The sequence below is a fragment of the Oncorhynchus mykiss genome, chromosome 19 (genome assembly GCF_057628025.1).
Source record: "Oncorhynchus mykiss isolate SJ-2025 chromosome 19, ASM5762802v1, whole genome shotgun sequence".
In the NCBI taxonomy this organism is placed as follows: Eukaryota; Metazoa; Chordata; class Actinopteri; order Salmoniformes; family Salmonidae; genus Oncorhynchus; species Oncorhynchus mykiss.
In genome coordinates, this window is record NC_143040.1 from 42,331,750 (window position 1) to 42,354,249 (window position 22,500).

Sequence of the window (22,500 nt, forward strand, 5' to 3'; positions counted from 1 at the left end):
GTACTGTAGCAATGGTCCAAACATCACAGAACAGAGCACTACGCAGTCCTCCTGATTCTCCACAGCCACTAGACGTGGGAATCAAACATTCCTCCTCTCCTAACATAGAGCCCATTTATTCTGCTTCTCCTTCCAAAGTAATCTCTTCTCTTTGCTTTACTAACAGTGGTGTTCAAGGACACCCTTCTACTTATTTCCAATATCAAAGCTGGAACATAAATCAAAAGTAATCCGGGAGACAAGCCATTCTGTTTGTACAATAATTCTTAGCATTTCAGCTGTGTTGACAATGCCAATAATGCTTTTCCACCAGCCGAGGAGGAGACGGAGGAAACAGGGGGAATTCAGGGCTGAATCCTTTAAATAACATTTGAACCTGGAGGAATTTGGAAACTTTCTAAAGGAATAAACCCCAAAACAATAGTACTCACACAGGTGAAGATCAGCCTAGAAACCGGCTACATTTTCTGCCAGCTCTCATGCAGAGTTTGTAGCTAGTGACTTGCCACTGCAATACCATAGTAACGTATACGATATCACAATAATATAGTAATCTGATATCATTTTACTTCAGGATGAAGTACACAGGTGGATTTTGTCATGGGGATTTACACACGCACGCACGCACACACACACACACACACACACACACACACGCACACACGCACACACGCACACACGCACACACACGCACACACGCACACACGCACACACGCACACACGCACACACAGTGTGTTGCCTGCTTGTTCCCTGCTGGTGTCTACATTAAAACGATTCAAGCACAAACAAAGAGGCGTCTAATCACCATGGCCAGGTTTGTGACAATAATAACATTTTACTACTCAGAGCATCTGTCAAAGCTCGCTATAAAACCAAAGGAGAAATCATTATGGATCATCAAAGAGCTAAAACGCAGTGGCAGACCATTTCTTTCCCTGTCTATCTACTGTATTGTAAAGTACATATAGAATACATGAATTCCGAATACAGAAGATAGGACTCATTGGATGTCATTTATCTTTCCTCTGAGGAACAGAACGTCACTTCATGACTGAGTCCTTTCCCCTTTTGTGTATCTGTGTGCATTGCTTTTCAGGTATGGCAGCTATCTTTCCTTCTGCGCTTTGGCCAGATTTCAGGGAGGACAGAACCAGAGGACAGACATTAGAATTTTACAACACTCCAAGGAGGAGGTAGGGAGAAGTAGGGAGGGAGAGGTAGAGAGGGAGAGACAGATTGAGACAGAGAGAGGGAGAGAGAGAGAGAGAGAGAGAGAGAGAGAGAGAGAGAGAGAGAGAGAGAGGGAGAGAGAGAGAGAGAGAGGGAGAAGGGAAGATAAAGGAGAGAGAGAGAAAGTGTGAGAGAGAGAGAAAGGAAGATAAGGAGAGAGAGAGAGAAAGTGAGAGAGAGAGTGAGATAAGGAGAGAGAGAGAGAAAGTGAGAGAGAGAGAGAGAGGGAGAAGGGAAGATAAAGGAGAGAGAGAGAAAGTGAGAGAGAGAGTGAGAGAAGGAGAGAGAGAGAGAGAGAGAGGGAGAGAGAGAGAGGGAGAAGGGAAGATAAAGGAGAGAGAGAGAAAGTGAGAGAGAGAGTGAGAGAAGGAGAGAGAGAGAAAGGAAGATAAGGAGAGAGAAAGTGAGAGAGCGAGTGAGAGAGGGGGGGGTAAAGGATCCATCTGAAGCGCGTCTGACATTCATTGAGGACTGACAGAGGAAGGGAGGGAGTGATGGCTGATGGGACATGTTTTTGTCTTTCACCTGTGAGGCATGTTAAATCATCACAGGGATAAGGTAATTCCACCTCCCATATTTCATAACACTGCCGACAGTTTTATGTTGACCAGATTGGCTATAAGCACTCCTGATTAGAATATTTTTTGGAACATTCAGCTGAGAATGAACATCAGGTAGGTACATACAGGGAGGGAGGACTTGATCTTGAAAGTTGTGACTGAGGCTGGGGTGGGGCTGATGGAATGCTTTAGTGATGTTTCCGCTATCTGTTTGATTGAATGACATAGACATCTTTTGTCATGTTTTACAGCAGCTGCATAATGTGCCTCTTTTAACTCACTGGCTCCATTATGTTTTTGAAGCCCACTTTATTTATTCCTGAACCTGCTTCGTCATTTTCCCAATTGCTAATCCACTGCATGGTGTGGTCCAGTGACTCTCTACACTGTATCTGTAACAATTCCCTATATTAATAATACAGTATAGCAGTTGATGCTTCTCTGATGCCTATGCTTCCACTGAAGCCTTGTTAAATATTCATTGACAATTATTCCACACTGACTTAAGGGTAATTGCTGGGTCCTGAGAGAGAGGAGGGAATGAGGAATGGAGGGAGGAAGAAGAAAAGAAGGAGCCGTGCCGTTATTACCGCGCACTACTTCTTCAGGAGGAGGCTTACGCTTCAGCTGGACCACACGTGCAGTGCTGCATCGCCATCAGCTTTGTGTCAATGTGACGTTCTACCTGAAATACCAGAAACCAGCCAAAAATCGACTTTATTTCTCACGATTTGAATTCACAAGATAGAATTCATGCGCGGTTCTTGAGCTCGGATGCTGCCATTGGACGCAAAGCAACGTGGGCAGTATAGCAGCGTCTATTGATTTCAAAGGAAGCATTCCCTCAATGGCTGATGGCAAGGCCGGATGCCCGATGGCTGTAGTGTAGAAAGGCCGTTAGGGTACGCCCCAAATGGCACCCTATTCCTTGACCCCAGGTCAAAAGTAGTGCACTACATAGGGAATAGGGTGCCATTTGGGACATAATCTTAGCAAATAGCCCCAGGATCCAATGCAATCAGCTCCTTCACCCCCTCCCTTCCCACAGTCCAATCAGATGTTTAGCTCAACCATTTCATTTTTGATTAGAACAAAACATGAAATATTAAAAAGATAGTTAACGGTCACCATACTGTACAGCGAGATACTGTGGGTCTGCTCTGACTTTTAGAAGAGGGATTATGCGCTCGCGCTCCACCAGAGAACGGGCAGGGCTTTCTTGAGAATACAGAAATCCCTGTCTGTGAATAATATTGTCATTGTTGGATTACAGTTGGATGAGAGTCATCTGAGGAAGCCCTATGTTAGGAGAGGAACAAACAATACCGTAAGCCAAAACTCCTTCTGTGTCTCTGTCGACTGTGTAACATATTGTTTGAAGAGTAAACACTGTTTACTATTTGGTAATATACCCCCGTTCGTATGAATCTAGATATCAACACACAGATGAGTTAAGAGCATTCTATTTTAAGAATTCTTTCTCAGAACATTCTCATTGAAGCACTTCATTTGCCATTCATTGTACAAGGACAGCAACCACAGTTGAGACCAGTTGAGTTTGCACTGTGTTTTAACTTAAGTTACCACTGCTGTACTACTCAGGCAACACATTATAAAGCAATCATTTTTCTCTAACGCCGAAGCTGCATGAGCTCTTCACTTCAAGCAATATCAAGAGCCTAGCCGTCACACTGTGTTCATATATCCCCATCCATGCCTATCAGATTGGACCTGATTGTATTTAGTTTGATAGAATTCATTAGGCATTAGCAGCCCTGACATGTGGACACCCAGCAAACCACAAAGGGAATCAAACTAATAGGCTCCAATAGAGCTCCGCATTTTCGGCACAAAAAAAAATCTCACTCTGATTCTAATAATTACAGCCTGAAGTGCCTCCTCGTTGCTTTTATTTGCAAGCAAGTTGGGTAATCTTTGATCCGATTGCCAAGTGTCGAAGGCAGAATACAAATGAAAAAAAAAGAATAAAATCTGGTTTTGATTTTCTAGCGGACTTCAGCTGCACACAATAACACAGCCAGGGGATAGAAGATTGAAGAAAAGTAACGAAGTCGCGCAAAAGCACTCGGACGAGGTCATTGGTTGCGTCTGAAACGGCAGTCTATTCCTTATACGGTAGTGCACTACATTTGACAAGGGCCCCATAAGGTGCCATCAAAGATGAAGCCACACAGTGGATGCTGAGCAGCGAAGTTTGGATTGTTGCTTCATTCACATTTAGAAGCAGAATGAATGGGAAATCATTTGTTCATAAGAAGGTGTTTAAATTGTACTAGATTTAGAGTAATGTTCATTTCTGAAATAGACAACTAGGCTACACAAAGAAACCAGAGGAAGAAGGGCAGGGGCCAGTACATCTTCATTCACCATCTCAATAAACAGACTGCACAGAGCTGCAACACAACGCCCTACTATAAACGTTTCACCTATGCTAGTATTTTGTGTAAAAGTCATGGATCATTTTCAAACGCTGGGACGTGACAGCAGGCTTTACTGCATATTCATTTCTATCATCCTTTTAATTCAATATTTGATAAATGTCTGTAAAAAGAAATAGCACCATTAACTTTTTGGGGAGAAATTTCAATTGTCTTTGGGCAAAAGTCACTTAGAGGTGTGTCATTTTAGCACACTTTGTACATTCCATTTAGAGTACCTTTGCATGCTAATACTGCCAGAGAGACCCTGGCATACATTCATTATTTCTTATTTGGATATCTGATTATTTGCATTTCTCATTTAAAAGACAGAAACACTTTAGAGAGGTAGATAGCAGTTATTTAGGAGTTTGATATAGTTGAACTAATTCAAGAATTGATGTGAACGTGGCCCTAGATAAAGGGATGTAGATATGAATTCCAGGACAGCAGCCTCGAATGTGGCAGCAATTGCAGAGGGCTTCAGAAAGAATTGACTTGTTCCACATGTTGTTGTGTTACAGCCTGAATTTAAAATGAAAAAATGTAGATAATGGCCTTCACACAGTCTCCCATTATGTCAAAGTGGAAATATTCAAAAAATGCCATGAAAATTAAAAGCTGAAATGTCAATAAGTATTCAACCCCTTAGTTATGGCAAGCCTAAATACGTTCAGGAGTAACAAGATCTCTGTAGTCCACATACAATTATCTGTAAGGTCCCTCAGTCGAGCAGTGAATTACAAACACAGATTCAACCACAAAGACCAGGGAGGTTTTTCAATGACTCGCAAAAAAGGGAACTTATTGGTTGAAAAAAATGAAAAGCAGACAATGAAAATCCCGTTGAACATGATGAAGCTATTAATTACAGGTTGGATGGTGTATCAATACACCCAGTCACTACAAAGATACAGGCGTCCTTCCTAACTCAGTTGCTGGAGAGGAAGAAAACCGCTCAGGGATTTCACCATGAGGCCAAAGGTGACTAAAACAGTTCAAATCAAATCAAATTGTATTGGTCACATACACATGATTAGCAGATGTTATTGCGGGTGTAGCGAAATACTTGTGCTTCTAGCTCTGACAGTGCAGTAATATCTAACAAGTAATATCTAACAAATTACACAACATATACCCAATACACACAAATCTAGGTAGGAATGAATTAAGACTATATACATATGGACGAGCGATGTCAGAGCGGAACGGACTAAGACACAGTAGAATAGTATAGAAAACAGTATATACATTTGAGATGAGTAATGCCAAATATGTAAACATTAAGTGATTAAGATACCATAGAATAGCAAAGAATACAGTATACACATGAGATGAGTAATGCCAGATAAGTGGCCAGTGATTTCTAGTCTATGCCTAAAGGCAGCAGCTAGTGATGGCTGTTTAACAGTCTGATGGCGAGATAGAAGCTGTTTTTCAGGTTCTCGGTCACATCTTTGATGCACCTGTACTGACCTCGCCTTATGGATGATAGTGGGATGAATAGGCAGGGCCTTGGTGGTTGATGTCCTTGATGATCTTTTTGGACATCCTGTGACATCGGATGCTGTAGGTGTCCTGGAGGGCGGGTAGTTTGCACCCAGTAATGCGTTGGGCAGACTGCACCACCCTCTGGAGAGCCTTGCGGTTGTGGGCGGTGCAGTTGCCGTACCATGCGGTGAAACAGCCTGACAGGATGCTTTCAATTGTGCATCTGTAAAAGTGTGAGGGTTTTAGGTGACAAGCCACATTTCTTTAGCCTCCTGAGGTTGAAAAGGCTCTGTTGCGCCCACTTCACCACACTATCTGTGTGGGTGGTCCATTTCAGTTTGTCAGCGATGTGTACGCCAAGGAATTTGAAGCTTTCCACCTTCTCCATTGCGGTCTCGTCAATGTAGATAGGGGGGTGCAACCTCTGCTGTTTCCTGAAGTCCACGATCATCTACTTTGTTTTATTGACGTTGAGTGAGTGGTTGTTTTCCAGGCACCACACTCCCAGAGCCCTCACCTCCTACTACTCAGCCTACTACTGTTGTGTTGTCTGCAAACTTGATGATTGAGTTAAATGGGTGCATGGCCATTAGTCATGGGTGAACAGGGAGTACAGGAGGGAGCCGATTACGCACCCTTGTGGGGCCCCAGTGTTGAGGATCAGCGGAGTGGAGGTGATGTTTCCTACCTTCACCAACTGGGGGGGGCGGCCCGTCAGGAAGTCCAGAACCCAGTTGCCCAGGGCATGATGATGAGCTTGGAGGGTACTATGGTGTTGAATGCTGAGCTATAGTCAATAAACAGCATTCTTACATACAGTTGAAGTTAGAAGTTTACATACACCTTAGCCAAAAACATTTCAATTCAGTTTTTCACAATTCCTGACATTTAATCCTAGTAGAAATTCCCTGTCTTAGGTCAGTTAGGATAACCACTATATTTTAAGAATGTGAAATGTCAAAATAATAGTATGATTTATTTCAGCTTTTATTTCTTTCATCACATTCTCAGTGGGTCAGAAGTTTACTTACACTCAATTAGTATTTTCTAGCATTGCCTTTAAATTGTTTAACTTGGGTCAAACGATTCAGTTAGCCTTCCACAAGCTTCCCACAATAAGTTGGGTGAATTTTGGCCCATTCCTCCTGACAGAGCTGGTGTAACTGAGTCAGGTTTAATGGCCTTCTTGCTCGCACACGCTTTTTCAGTTCTGCCCACAAATTTTCCATAGGATTGAGGTCATTGTGATGGCCACTCCAATACCTTGACTTTGTTGACCTTAAGCCATTTTGACACAACTTTGGAAGTATGCTTGGGGTCACTGACCATTTGGAAGACACATTTGTGACCAAGCTTTAGTTTCCTGACTGATGTCCTGAGATGTTGCTTCAGTATATCCACATCATTTTCCTCCCTCATGAAGATATCTATTTTGTGAAGTGCACCAGTCCCTCCTGCAGCAAAGAACCCCCACAACATGATGTTGCCACCCCCATGCTTCACGGTTGGGATGTTATTCTTCGGCTTGCAAGCCTCCCCTTTTTTCCTCCAAACATAATGATGGTCATTATGGCCAAACAGTTCTATTTTTGTTTCATCAGACCAGAGGACATTTCTCTAAAAAGTACGATCTTTGTCCCCATGTGCAATTGCAAACCGCAGTCTGGCATTTTTCTGGGGGTTTTGGAGTAATGGCTTCTTCCTTGCTGAGCAGCCTTTCAGGTTATGTCGATATAGGACTCGTTTACTGTGGATATAGATACTTTTGTACCTGTTTCCTCCAGCATCTTCCTTTGCTGTTGTTCTGGGATTGATTTGCACTTTTCACACCAAAGTACGTTCATCTCTAGGAGACAGACTCCTTCCAGAGCGGTATGACGGCTGCGTGGTCCCATGGTGTTTATACCTGCGTACTATTGTTTGTACAGATGAACGTGGTACCTTCAGGCATTTGGAAATTGCTTCCAAGAATGAACCAGACTTGTGGAGGTCTACAATTTTTTCTGAGGTCTTGGTTGATTTCTTTTGATTTTCCCATGATATCAAGCAAAGAGGCAATGAGTTTGAAGGTAGGCCTTGAAATACATCCACAGATAGAGCTCCAATTGACTCAAATGATGTCAATTAGTCTATCAGAAGCTTCTAAAGCCATAACATCATTTTCTGGAATTTTCCAAGCTGTTTAAAGGCACAATCAACTTAGCGTATGTAGACTTCTGACCCACTAGAATTGTGATACAGTGAATTATAAGTGAAATAATCTGTCTGTAAACAATAGTTTACTTGAAAATTACTTGAGTCATACACAAAGTATATGTCCTAACCGACTTGCCAAAACTATAGTTTGTTAACAGATACAACATTTGACGAAAACATAATCATTTCAAACCATTCTTACATTTGTGTACGTTCACATATAACTCTGTATTTTGCATGGGAATACTTTGGAACAGATTTCCAACATTAAAATCACTTGGAGCTGATCTGCTCGTGTTTTTACAGTCTTTTATATCCAACAAGAAAGCATTTGAAATACCACAGAAAACTTGAGGGGCTTGTGGGCCACCAGTTGGGAAAACCCTGATTTACAGAGTTTAATGGCTGTGATAGGAGAAAAGTAAGGATGGATCAACAACATTGTAGTTACTCCACAATACTAACCTAATTGGCAGCGTGAAAGAAGAAAGAAAACATATTTAATCAATTTTGAATTCAGGTTGTAAGAGAACAAAATGTGGAATAAGTCAAGGGGTATGAATACTTTCTGAAGGCAGTGTACATGTCAAGAGAGGAGTCTAATAATTTGATACATTATTATAGATTGTTAATAACCAAAGCAATCCATACTCAATGTAGAAACACAGTTGCTGGTTTAAACCAGTCAAAAGAGAGCATGTGAATTCTCAACTATAAGGGGCATGAAACGACAGTTTCCTGACACTTGTTTCAGAATGCATATTTAGATTTATTTCACAAAACATTGATTATCATATTCAAAATAACTTATCTCCACAATAAAAGGCTTGGCAGAACTCACCAACTAAACTATTCTACAAAGTCAAAATAGTCATACCTAATGGAAAAGTTACTGCCTCACCATCCAACACAAACTAAGTCATAAAGCCGGGTGAACTCTGAACATCTACCCATAAGGGGCTGATGGGAGCCAGGCAGCAGTCCGCCCAGACTAAAAAGTCTCCCCGGAAATGTCCCTGTCCTGCTTTAAAGTGACACTCCACTTCCTTTAATTACATTTTCACCAGGCAGTAATAACCTGGGGTCAGGTCTAAGCGTGCTGTACCTTGATATACCTAAGACCCACTCCATATGCAGCATGGTGGTGTGGCATATCACTGGTGTGGCATGGCCCTTAACATATGCCCAGTGAGCAGAATGGGGGATGATGATGACAACGGTGGGCCCTCCTCCCCTCCTGTTATTCTCCCTCCCACCACCCTCCCCCTGCCACCTCTCATCCTCATGCCCCCCCCCCCCCCCCCTCCATGTCCCTCCCCCCGCTGCGCTGCAGTCAGCCAGGCTGGCTGGTTGAAATTGGGGCCTCGGGGCAGACAAGCTGTCTGGGAGCAGCGGCAGATAAGGCCCCATTGATTTTACATACATACATACATAGACACACAGGCAGGCCAGCATAAGTATATGCCACTGACACCTGGCAGGGCTCAGATGACCTGAATAATCCCACTCTGAGGAGCTAGATATTCTATCACTTGGGGCGACGGAGGCAGGAGTAGGTAGGGGGACACAACACCTACTCTGATAAACTTTGCTGTAATGTGAGGCATGGTAATGGCAACAAATATGCCAGAGTGCCGGGTGTCGTTTGGTCACTGACTGGGGGCTGTTTCGTCAAGCTGGTTAACTGGATTTATGTCCCCTGTGACCAAACGAACATGGTCTAATCTGAAGGGATCAATGAGAGAGTGATGGGGTTACTGAGAGGAAGAAAGGTCCAACCACCCCTGCCTCCAGGGAGATATGGTACGTTCCAACTCTGGGCACAGACTGACTGACAGGCGGCTGGACAAACTGACTGACTGACTGACTGACACAAGATCTACAGCATGCTATTTTGGACAAATAACACACACCGCCACTTTTTCCATGGATGTCAATGATGTTAGCTGACAATTCTGCTGCACTTTCACAAATTTCCTCCATGTTGAAAATGTTAAAATTGCATAATCTTTTGTCTCAGAGAGAGGATCCACAAGAATCCACCAGCTTCTCCACCTGAGGAGGAATGATAACCGCAAATGGAGGAAGAGTTGATGACGGGGCTGTGGATGTGCTGGGCTATGCTGTGGCTGGGCTCTGCTGGGGCTGTGCTAAACTATGGCTGTGTCATGCTGTGAACAGTGTGCCCATTGGTGCATGAAGAGGAGGTGAAAGGAGAATCACGGCAGACATTGACCATTGGACATTGAAAGACTTCCTCCAAGACCTAACCTACACTAGGTGTGTGTATATATACGCATCTGTGTGCGTGAGTCCATGCATGTTTGTTTGTTTGTGTGGTCAACACCTTCCCGTTCTGTGAGAGAGAGTGAGTCAAAGGCATGGAGACAGAGCCTACAGCAACGCCTGTAATGTGACAGACAGTATGCTCTGACGGTATCCTGCTAAGCTCTTGTATATTGCACTCTTCTTCAGGTCCAAACCACCAAGGCTCAGGGAGAAAGGCATCACACACCACCGCCACCAGAGAGTAGAGCAGCATCCCAAATGGCTCCCTATTCCCTATATAGTGCACTACTTTTGGCCAGGGCCCATAGGGAATAGGGTACCATTTGGAATATGGCCTAGTTGACTCAGAACACAGCTTTACAATTCCACAATAATATTCAATCCATGTTAAAATCACAGGGACAATCTGAACACACACGAAAGTTCTCTTGTAAGAGTAATCTCTCCCCTCTTAACTGATATTCTGTGACATTTCCATGAATCACGTACAGATACTATGTTCTTCCATAACTCTGTATAAAGCATGCTTAGCTTTGCCTTGTACTGTATGAAATACAAATGCTACCTTCTTCGTCACCATGAACACCAACAGTCTGGTGTGCATCCCAAATGGCACGCTAATCCTTATATAGTGCTCTACTTTTGACCAAAACCCTATGGCCCTGGTCAAATGTAGTGCACTATATAGGGAATAGGGAGCCATTTGGGATGCAGCTCTGGAGTATCATTATTTGCCAGGGGATTTTGAGAAGCAGCAGCTTGTTATTGAGACTGAAGCGTTGAAGTGTTGAAGCTCCGAGCTGTTTATCATTACATGCTCTCTCCTCCCGCTCTCCTCCCTCTCTCCTCTCTCTCTCCTCTCTCTCTCCTCTCTCTCTCCTCCCTCTCTCCTCCCTCTCTCCTCTCTCTCTCCTCCCGCTCTCCTCCCTCTCTCCTCTCTCTCTCCTCTCTCTCTCCTCTCTCTCTCCTCCCGCTCTCCTCCCTCTCTCCTCTCTCTCTCCTCTCTCTCTCCTCTCTCTCTCCTCCCTCTCTCCTCCCTCTCTCCTCTCTCTCTCCTCTCTCTCTCCTCTCGCTCTCCTCCCTCTCTCCTCTCTCTCTCCTCTCGCTCTCCTCTCGCTCTCCTCCCTCTCTCCTCTCTCTCTCCTCTCGCTCTCCTCCCGCTCTCCTCCCTCTCTCCTCTCTCTCTCCTCTCTCTCTCCTCTCTCTCTCCTCCCTCTCTCCTCTCTCTCTCCTCTCTCTCTCCTCTCTCTCTCCTCTCTCTCTCCTCTCGCTCTCCTCCCTCTCTCCTCTCTCTCTCCTCTCGCTCTCCTCTCGCTCTCTCCGCTCTGTGATCTTCCCCAACAATTTAATTAGAGGAGAATAACTAAACAAGACAGGGTTCCCTCAGGATTACCATTTGACCAGCATCCAGCCATGTTAAAAACTTTATGGTCCCATGGAAAATGATTCAGACTCGGGAACATCAACGAGGGAGACGGCAGAGAGGAGCATATGGTCTCCGCAATAACAACAAACCGTTATGGCCGCCAGGAGAGACGCACCTTGCTTTATACACACCTTAATGCGTGGTGGGGGCAACGTTAGTGTCTTCATCTCACACGTTATTACCCCAGTGACATGTCGCATTGCTCTTCTATGTGGCATTTTTACACAGGCTCGAATTAATGACCTCAAAGAGCACCTGTTGTTTTTAGGAACATTAGGAATGAATGGGACACCGGAAAGAAAGAGCGTCGTCGTAGAAGGAAGCCATTTTCCTATGTTCTCCATTATAACTAGGTTGATGTTTGATTTCACAATAAATTCCCAACGTATAAAGCTTAAGTACATGAGCTATATGAAGTACACAAGGCCACCATTATAACAAGCTAACATCTCCGCAGCACGCGCATTAAAAGAGCATTAAAGATCTTCAGGCAAACCTCCTACGTTGATAATGCCTGATGGATGAACCACAAACACCACCTGTTGGACGAAACCCGTGACTTTATCATCCCACCATTCGGATGACGTCACCCCGTCATCCCTCTATCCAGAAGATGACACCTCTCATCCTGCTCCCGTCAACATCCTCCTATGGTATTTACCCAACCCCCGTGCCCCCCAAAGAGTCAGGACGGGTCCATACACACAGTGCTGAGAGGAGATTTGTGGCTCCTTCCCTGACCTTCCCCCCACCACAATGGCCGCGCTCTAATTAGGCAATGCATCTGATCGTCATTAACAGCTATGGGATAATGAATCACTGGCTCGTCTCTGTGTTAATTTGCTGTAACCAAGCGGCTAATGGATGTCAGAGCTGACTGATCACACTGATTGTGGTGATTTCTAATTGCAACAAAACAATTTAAAAGCAGCAGGATTATTTATGTCGTCGCCTACGAAGAGGAAAGAGGGATGCGCCGTGCCCACTACTAAAGTAAAATACCTGGAGAGGGGAGGAGGGGAGAGGAGAGGAGGGGGGAAGAGAGGAGGGGAGAGGAGAGGAGGGGGGAGGAGAGGAGGGGAGAGGAGGGGAGAAGAGAGGAGGGGAGAGGAGAGGAGGGGAGAGGAAGGGGGAGGAGAGGAGGGGAGAGGAGGAGAGAGGAGAGGAGGAGAGAGGAGAGGAGGAGGGGAAAGAAAAGGAGACACTGTACAGATAGCCAGCTGGCTATGCTATGCATGGGAGGAAAAAAGGGATTGTGTTTCTCATTTGGTTCAGATGAAGAAGAAGAGATTATGGTCAGAAGAAGGAAGAGCGAGGAGCGATGCTGTGAAGATTGCACCTCCACGTCGCACGGCCCCTTGGGAAATCCAGCCGAGCTGTGCTGGTGCTCTGACATGGCTGCTCATATCCTTCTGATGCACAAACACAAATACATTTCTCTCTCTCTCTCTCTGCCTCTCTGGGTAAGTGGAAAGGATGCCTCCTTCCACCAAAATCAGATCTGAGCGTAATTACCAAATCACAATTGGCAATTAAACAATGAGCAATCGTAACCTAGAATGACTACGCCGGTAATTACACATTAAATGCAAGGAACATAAATTGGGTTTCACACATTTTGAGCTACAAATAATTGTGTGTGAATTTTGTGTCTGTTGCCCCCGTGCGTGTGTGTGCGTTTGTTGCATTTTGTCTTGTCAAATTATTCATGCTACCACCACCATTGCTTTAGAGTTCATTTCTGAAATATTTCATATTCACATCATGCACAACTACGTGTCCCTCCCTCCCTCCTTCCCATGCCCAGTAACTTCTAACTGGGAAGCTTTAGCTGTTTCTTATGCTAATAGCAGCAACCCTTCCCATCTCCCCCTTCTGTTTGTTTATTTTGCTGAGTGAGCACTGGATAGCCGTGGGCTAGAGGAAGAGGAGACGAGAGGGAGAGCGGGTGGACTTCAGTCAGTGGCAAGCGGACAGGCACGCGGGCGGGGCAGGCAGGTGGTGGCGGTTGGGAGGTGGGAAATGGGGGATATGAGGGGGGAAATGGAGTCTGCATGCAGCCAGTTTACCTTGGGGCTGGCTAGTGGACCCGTGGTCTCTGCCTCCTGAGAGGCCTCAGCCTCAGTGGCCAGGATGTGGGCTTTGATGGCATCCAGAGTGCGCAGCATCCAGCTGTGCTGGCGGCGGATCTGCCTCTGGAGCTCCTGCCACTGGTGTACGGTCATCTGGAGCATGTCCCTCAGGCCTGGACAGATAATAAAGAGAGAGAGAGGGGGAGGGAGAGGGAGAGAAGATATATTAAAGATAGAGAGGGAGGGAAGAATGTAGGAGACCAAGAGAGAGAGAGAGAAAGAGGGAGGGGCGGGGAAATAAAGAGAGAGAGGGAGAGAGAGAGAGAGAGAGAGATAGAGAGAGAGGGGAAGGATGGAGGAGACCGAGACCCAGAGAGAGAGAGAGAGAGAGAGAGAGAGAGAGAGAGAGAGAGCGAGAGAGAGAGAGCAAGGCAGGGCAGGGCAGGGCAGGGCGAGGTAAAGAAAGAGAGAGAGAGAGGGAAGGATGGAGGAGACCGAGACCCAGAGAGAGAGAGAGAGAGAGAGAGAGAGAGAGAAAAAGGGAGGGGCGGGGCGGGGGAAATAAAGAGAGAGAGAGAGAGAGAGAGAGAGAGAGAGAGAGAGAGAGAGAGAGAGAGAGAGAGAGAGAGAGAGAAAAAGGGAGGGGCGGGGCAGGGGAAATAAAGAGAGAGAGGGAAGGATGGAGGAGACCGAGACTCAGAGAGAGAGAGAGAGAGAGCAAGGCAGGGCGGGGTAAAGAAAGAGAGAGAGAGAGAGAGAGAGAGAGAGAGAGAGAGAGAGAGAGAGAAATGAGAGGAATGGCCAACATCCAGTCTTTGACTTATCCAACCAACCCTGTTAAAATCCTTCATTCATGCCTCTGTATGTACTGATATTTAGCATTTTATTATGATCAACTATTTGACCCATCATCATAGTAATTGTATACCTTCTTCATCGGTCTTTAGAAAGGGATTCCATAGCCTGAGTGAGGTAGTAATGCTCTTCATTTGATATCACCATGCATTCTTCAGTGGTCCACCTTGCTCTCTCTATGCTGAACACAGATGCCTACGTGATCTGCCCTGTACTATGTTCACTAATGTATATGTACACACCAGTATGTGTACTGCATGTGATGAGTCGCTGGTTTAGAGTTAATCCCTTCCCACACCTGCAGAACCATCAGCATGTTACTCCAGCCCTGTCTTTCTACCAGCAGCCATGATTCACCCAAATCCTGTTTGTTCAAAGTAATTAAAAAGTGCAAATCAAGATGAATGAGCCAGGGCAGAATGTGACCCTGTAATCCACACGCACGCACAAAGGCACGCACATATGCATGTACACGCACAAACACACTGACTGTAGTATCTATTGAGTGACTGGCTGCTCAACAATGTCACACACTGCTCATACCTGTGGAATTATCATGACTGATCTGCAGAGTTGCTAGGAAACCGGTATTAGTGTCTGCAGTGCGGGAAGTAGGGGGAGAGATTTGCTAAGAATTGTGTCGCCCAATAGTAAGCGAGTGAAGGTACTAGGAACCAATGCAGATGAGATGTGGATGAAAGAAGGGAGGGAGAGAGAGAGAGAGAGAGAGAGAGAATGGGAGAGAGCTGATTCTAGTGAATCACAGTAGGGCTCTTCTCACCTCTCCTCTCTTCTCCTCTCTCCTGTCAGAGCTTTTCAAACAGCTCCAGGATCCTGGAGACCATCTGCATTTTTAATGGTGGGCAGCTTAAGAGCCAGCGAGGAGACAACTCGCCAACTGGGAGGTCAGCTTAGCGGATTTGTACATTTGCTGAGCGCTTGGCTGGCTGGCTGGCTGGATGCTTTAGGTGAATAATCGGCCCAGCAGAGAGGAGAGAACGTCTGGATGATGGCCTCTGACTCAAGTCCTGCTGTTCCTAATTCCACCTCTCTTCATATACACAGTGCCTCCTCCCTCTCTTTTTCTCTCTCTTACTCCCTCTCTTCATATACAGTACATGGCACCTCGCTCTCTCTCCTCTCTATCATTTCTCTCCCTCTCCACCCCTTTCACTCTCCACCTCTCCTCTCTATCATTTCTCGACCCAGTCACAAGCACCAATCTCTCCCAGCCTGCCCGGACTCACTCACTCACTCGCTCAATCCACTGCAGATAGAATGCCATTGGTAATGTATGTTGAAAAAGGCAGTTTCTTTCCCCCTTCCCCTTGCTTGAGAAGCGGTTACTTTAAGATTTATACATTCTGAAGGTCAGTATGTTAATATAAACATTAATAATAAATGTGAGGGTTGAGAGCAGTGAGAGCCGCACCTGATTTGTGGGAGATGATGACTTCCAGCAGCTGCCTGCCTTCTTCCAGTACACAGTCTTTCAGGGAACAGTGACTGTCCACGTTCAGCTTGAAGCTCTGTAGAACCAGACACAATGTATTAGTACACAGTCTTTCAGGGAACAGTGACTGTCCACATTCAGCTTGAAGCTCTGTAGAACCAGACACAATATGACACACATGACGACACCTCACAACAGTCAACTTACTAGATGTTACATGTTAATTTCTCTCTGTAATAAACAAGATACCACACACCCTCAAACATAAACACATGCAATGTGTTTTTGAGCATCAGAACAACAAAAAAAAAACATGAAAATGATACTAATACTAATTCACACACTTATACACAAAGCACACAAGTGTATAAACTCATATTTAACACCCCTGGTACAATCCCACAAGTCCATGAAATATTGGAAATCAGTTACCATATTAAAAACTGCAAACATTTGCTTCCATCCTATGGCAAAATGTGTAGAATTGCAGGAAATTAGCAGTAAAATTGCAAAATCTTTTCTCCGTCCCATGGCAAAACTTGAAAAATTGCAACAAACTTGCTTTAAAACAGCAACATCTTATCTATGCCTCATGGCAAATTAACTTTAAAACGTAAATATTTTCGCTGTCATGAGGGGGAAATGTTTTGCTCACAAGGTGGGGGGTATGGATGTGAGTACGCAGACCCACAAGCTAATGTGGCCCCTCATGATGAGTTCAGATTTTTTGTGGCCCACACCCCAGTTGCTCTAGAATCCCCCTCTTCCAACAGATCACTCCTCCATCCCTTAAAGGCAGGGCCGGTCCTGGACATTCTGCTGCCCTAGTCGAGACAAAAAAATTGCAGTTCCAACAAGAATAGTCCCAGTAAGCAAAATAACGTTGAAAAGACGTCTAAAATACGTATTTTCTGGACATTGAAATCAAGTTCATTTTCTGTTCTGAAGTTGAAAATATGTAATTTATAGACGTCTACGTTTGGGCCATATCAAGGCTGGTCCAGACTTAGACAAAACTTGACCCAAACATAGACATCTATAATTAATTCAGATTTCGTCTTGAACGGACCAAAAAAACAAAGTCCGTGGATGTGGAAAACAAGGACAGTCAAGACTGCACAAAAAAAAAAGACACCCAAAATGCGCCAGAGTCGGTCCGTGCTTACTGAGGAATAGCCTACAACAGGGATGGGCAACTCCAGTCCTCGGGGGACGTCCCTAATCAACACAGCTGATGAAACTAATTGCATCCTGAACTGAAGATCATGATTAGTTGATTATTACTGTCAGATGTGTTAGCTGGGGCAAAAGTGTGACACCAATCAGGTCCCAGAGGACTGGCGTTGCCCACCCCTGGCCTACATTGTCGCCTGAAATGTTATTTTAGGAATGCCCATCTAAATGGTAGGCCTACCGTTTGTAAAACACCAACAAAAAAAAGATGGCCGATCCAGACAGAACCAAAAAAAGAAGTTGGCGTCAATATGTGCTTAATAGCCTACCATCTTGGCCTCCAATGGAATTTTATGAATGCCCATCCATGTTGTAGGCCCACTGTTTGTAAAACATTGGCTTTATTCGTCCACATTCCTGTGACTAATCAATTTAAGCTCTAAATATCTGCTACCCAACTTTATCAGGAGTTGTCCTCAGCTTAGTTGCAACGAGTTTACACAGCGGGAAATGTAGAAGTATTTTTATTTTTTTGCTATGATCAGCTCGTAAAACATGAGTGATACAAAGTTGAAACCACTGATCATGACCATTGAGCCCACGGGATGAAACTCCTGGGCAGCAGTTGTGAGTAGCCTGATTGTACATTACATACTGTCCATTTCACTTTGACCTGTCCTGTTTTTAGGATATGTTGTTTGTTAACATGTCCAGCACATTTTCATATATTTTATTTGATCGGGCGCCATTTAGGTCAGGCTACATGATGGTAGAAACCTGTAACAATGTGAAAGAAGTTTCTCTCACTACATTGTCATCCACTTTCTCTCCAGTCTGTAGGCTACAGAAAAGGCCACATACTCTTGTAACCATATGCTATATCTGATACATGATTTATGTCAGATCATTGTTTTGACGTAATGTTGGTGGAGCGCTGCAGCGATGCATCTCTTCCCGCGCTCAGAATGGACAAGATACATCATTTGCCTCCCTGCCTTTGACAACGTGGGAGTTGCTTACAGCATCAGCGCTCACCTAAAAATCACATAGGCCACTGGTTGAGAGAAATTGTCATTGTTTTTGGGCAGAATTATGTGAATGTTTATGTGTTGTTGGAGGTACATCTTAGTCAGTTTAGTTCAAAATGCCGCCCTCGTCAATCTGCCGCCGTAGGCGGCCATCCTAATCCTGCCTAATGAGCGGGCCGACCCTGCTTAAAGGGATCTATCATCCACCCATCCCCTAACTCTCCAACTTGTTCAATATTCCCCCAAGCGCCCTTATTACTGTGATGTCTCAATTCCGCTATTGTTATTCTCTTTAAAAATACCCCAAACACTCCTCTTTCTCTCTCCCGTCTCTCTTTCCCCCAATACTCTTCCCCCTCAATCCCATCTCTCCGTGGGTGCTGCTATGAAAACTTTCATGTTGATTGGTTTTGATAATACCCAAGGAGCCGGTGCAGAGCCGAGTGCTCTCGTGGTGCTAAGAGTAATCAAAGTGGAGAGAGAGAGATATGGGGAGTGAGAGAGAGAGAGAGAGAGAGAGAGATGGGGAGTGAGAGAGAGGGAGAGAACATTATGCTGGGACCTGGAGGGAGGTGGGGCTGTGCTTTTGAAGATGTGATGGGTGGTTAGGGGGTGGAGGGAGGTGGGGGTTGGAGAGGGTCGAGGATGTGCGTACAGAGGGGGGTGAATCAAGAGGGGGGGGCAGAGGGGTCCCAGGGGAGTGATGCAGCGAGGCGCCTGGAGCCATCTTCGCCTTAGATTCTCATCTCCTCAGATCTTGGGCCGGCCTGTTGCTGGCGATTAGGGCCTGGTGTGATCTGACCAGCATGCTGAAGGTGTGCCGAGCCAACACAGCCCTGGCTAACTGTATCTGACGGCTTGCCGCCGAGAAAGCAGGGAGAGGAGCAAAGAACGAGGCCCAGCTCTACTCCGCTGGGCGAGATGGATGAAGGGGAATGGGACACCGCACTAAACTAAAATATGCCCTCGTTGACTCGCTCTAACGCTGATCCAGGGACAGCAAAACAGCCGAGATGGAGTTGTTCACACTCCCAGCAAGGCCCCGTCAGCAATGGCACCCTATCCCTATAGTGCCTTCAGAAAGCATACATACCCCTTGACTTATTGCACATTTTCTTTTATTACAGCCTGAATTCAAAATAAATGAAATGTATATATATTTTTAACCTATCAACACACAATACCCCATAATGACAACGTGAAAACATGTTTTGAGACATTTTGTCAAATGTATTGAAAATGAAATACATAAATATCTCATTTACTTAAGTATTCACACCCCTGAGTCAACACATGTCAACACATCATCTGTAACCTTTGGCATCGATTACAGATGATATCTTTCTGGGTAAGTCTCTAAGAGCTTTGCACACCTGGATTGTACAATATTTGCACATTATTTATGTTTTATTCTTCAAGCTCTGTCAAGTTGGTTGTTGATCATTGCTAGTCAACCATTTTCAGGTCTTGTCATAGATTTAAGTCCAAACTGTAAGCAGGCCAACATTCACTGTTGTCTTGGTAAGCAACTCCAGTGTAGATTTGACCTTGTGTTTTAGGTTACTATCCTGCTGAAAGATGAATTTATCTCCCAGTGTCTGGTGGAAAGCAGAAAGAACCAGGTTTTCCTCTAGGATTTTGCCTGTGCTTAGTTCTACTCCGTTTATTTTTATCCCAAAAAACTCCCTAGTGTAGTCCTTGATGGTGGCAAGCATACCCATAACATGATGCAACCACCACTATGCTTGAAAATAGGAAGAGTCGTACTCAGTAATGTTTTATATTGGATTTGCCCCAAACATAACGCTTTGTATTCAGGACATTAAGATCATTTCTTTGCTACATTTTGTGCAGTTTTACTTTAGCGCCATATTGCAAACATGACGCATGTTTTGTAATATTTTTATTCTGTACAGGCTTCCTTCTTTTCACTCTGCCATTTAGGTTGGTATTGTGGAGTAACTACAATGTTGTTGATCCATCGTCAGTTTTCTCCCATCACAGCCATTAAACTCTGTAACTGTTGGCCTCATGGTGAAATCCCTTATCAGTTTCCTTCCTCTCCGGCAATACTGGGTGTATTGATACACCATCCAAAGTGTCATTAATAAACACCATGCTCAAAGGGATATTCACTGTCTGCTTTTTAAATGTTTACCCATCTACCAATAGGTGCCCTACTTTGCGAGGCATTGGAAAACCTCCCTGGTCTTTGTGGTTGAATCTGTGTTTGAAATTCACTGCTCGACTGAGGGACCTTACAGATAATTGTATGTGTGGGGTACAGAGATGAGGTAGTCATTCAAAAAACACTATTTTTGCACACAGAGTGAGTCCATGCAACTTATGTGACTTGTTACTCCATGCAGTGGTGTGAAGTACTTAAGTGAAAATACTCGTTTTTGAGGGGTAACTGTACTTTACTATTTATATTTTTGACAAAATTCTATACTTTTTACTTTACGTTTTCTCTGACACACAAAAGTACTCATTACATTTTGAATGCTTAGTAGGACTGGAAAATAATCAAATTCACGCACTTATCAAGAGAACATCCCTGGACGTCCCTACTGCCTCTGATCTGGTGGACTCACTAAACACATGCTTCATTTGTAAATGATGTCTGAGTGTTGGAGTGTGCCCCTGGTTATCCATACATTTTTTTTTAAATGGTGCCGTTTGGTTCGCTTAATATAAGGAATTAGAAATTAGTTATACTTTTACTTTTGATACTTAAGTATATTAAAAACCAAATACTTTTAGACTTTTACTCAAGTAGTATTTTACTGGGTGACTTTCACTTTTACTTCAGCCATTTTCTATGAAGATATCTTTACTTTTACTCAAGTATGACAATTGGGTATTTTTTCCACCACTGAGTCCACGCAATTTATTACGTGACGTGTTAAGATATTTTTTATTCCTAAACGTATTTAGGCTTGTCATAACAAAGGGGTTGAATACTTACTGACTCAAGACATTTCAGCTTTTTCATTTTTTATTCATTTGTAAACATTTCTAAAAACAGAAATCCACTTAGACATTATGGGGTGTGTGGGTAGGCAACTGACACAAAATCTCTATATAATCCATTTTACATTCAGGCTGTAACACAACAGAAAATGTGGAAAAAGTCAAGGAGTGTGAATACTTTCTGAAGGTACTGTATGTAGTGCACCCTATCCCCTATATAGAGCACCACTTTGAAAGCAGTGCACTATACAGGGGAGAAGGTGGATAAGGTGCCATTTGGGACGCAAACCCAAAACATCTGATGCTGATCCATATACTGTTGTTTACTAACCTTTTGGTCAAAGTGAGTCAGGTCAGGTGTTACCTGAACTTAACATTTTTAGTTGGCCCAAACGTAGCTCCAACATGAGAAAATGTATGCAAAAAAAAATCTGTCTACTTAAAATTATGCGTTTGCTCAAATAGTCTCATATGTTCATTCAACTATACAATTATTATTTGGGCATCTTACCTAAACAAAGGCCGTGGAACTAGTTACACACACAGTGTGCAATGTTTTCAGCTTACATATTTGACATACATTGACATTCATGATTACATTGTGCGTGTTCATTTATACAGTCATTAATATTCAACATGTCATCACCTGGGATTTGAACTCAAAACCTATTGGTTAATAGCATTCCAGTCTTCAATTATGAGAGAAGAGTCAGATTAACTGATAACTGACACAGACATGGTGTCGTAGCAGGAAGATAGGAATGCCATGAACCAAGAGGTTGTGAGTTCAAATCCCAGGTGATGACATATTGATAATAATTACTGTATAAATGAACACGCACAATGCAATCATGTATGTCAACGTGTGTCAAATATGTAAGCTGAAAACATTGCATGTTAAAAGCACAGTTTGAGTGTGTGTGTGTGTGTGTAACCAGTTGCACAGCCTTTTTCTTAGTTAAGATGCCCAATTGTTCATTTATAATTGAATGAACACATGAGATAAGCTGAGCAAACACATCCTTTTAAATTGACTACATTTTTGACAAAGTTCTCCAAGTTAGAGCTAAGTTTGGGCCAACAGTTTTTAGTTCAGGTAACACTTGGACCTAAAAGTTGATTAAACAAAAATAAAAGACTGTGGAGCCAGTTACTTAATAATAATCAGTTGAAAGAACTACATTTGTGGGGTTTTTTTTAAATGTTTTTTTGTTGTTGTTTGTTTTTACAGTGTATTCATGTTATAGTGGATTCTTCCAATCGTTTTTGGACATCATTCACAAAAACATTCCTACCTAGATAGAGCGGGAGTGAA

General features: G+C 43.9%; 1 protein-coding gene and 1 long non-coding RNA gene across 5 annotated transcripts in view; one reads left to right on the plus strand and one right to left on the minus strand.

Annotated features, from left to right (window-relative positions):
* LOC149975193 (uncharacterized) overlaps positions 1 to 22,500 on the plus strand; it is a 356,113-nt gene that overhangs the window by 280,706 nt on the left and 52,907 nt on the right. The gene's annotated exons all lie outside the window — the stretch shown is intronic.
* LOC110497689 (A-kinase anchoring protein 6) overlaps positions 1 to 22,500 on the minus strand; it is a 197,822-nt gene that overhangs the window by 106,597 nt on the left and 68,725 nt on the right. For all 4 annotated transcript variants that reach the window (XM_036954675.2, XM_036954676.2, XM_036954677.2 and 1 more), the window contains 2 exons: positions 15,991 to 16,087; positions 13,701 to 13,876 (listed from right to left, as the gene is read on the minus strand). In XM_036954675.2, coding sequence (XP_036810570.1) covers positions 13,701 to 13,876; positions 15,991 to 16,087 — 273 coding nt within the window. The remainder of the gene's footprint in view (positions 1 to 13,700; positions 13,877 to 15,990; positions 16,088 to 22,500) is intronic.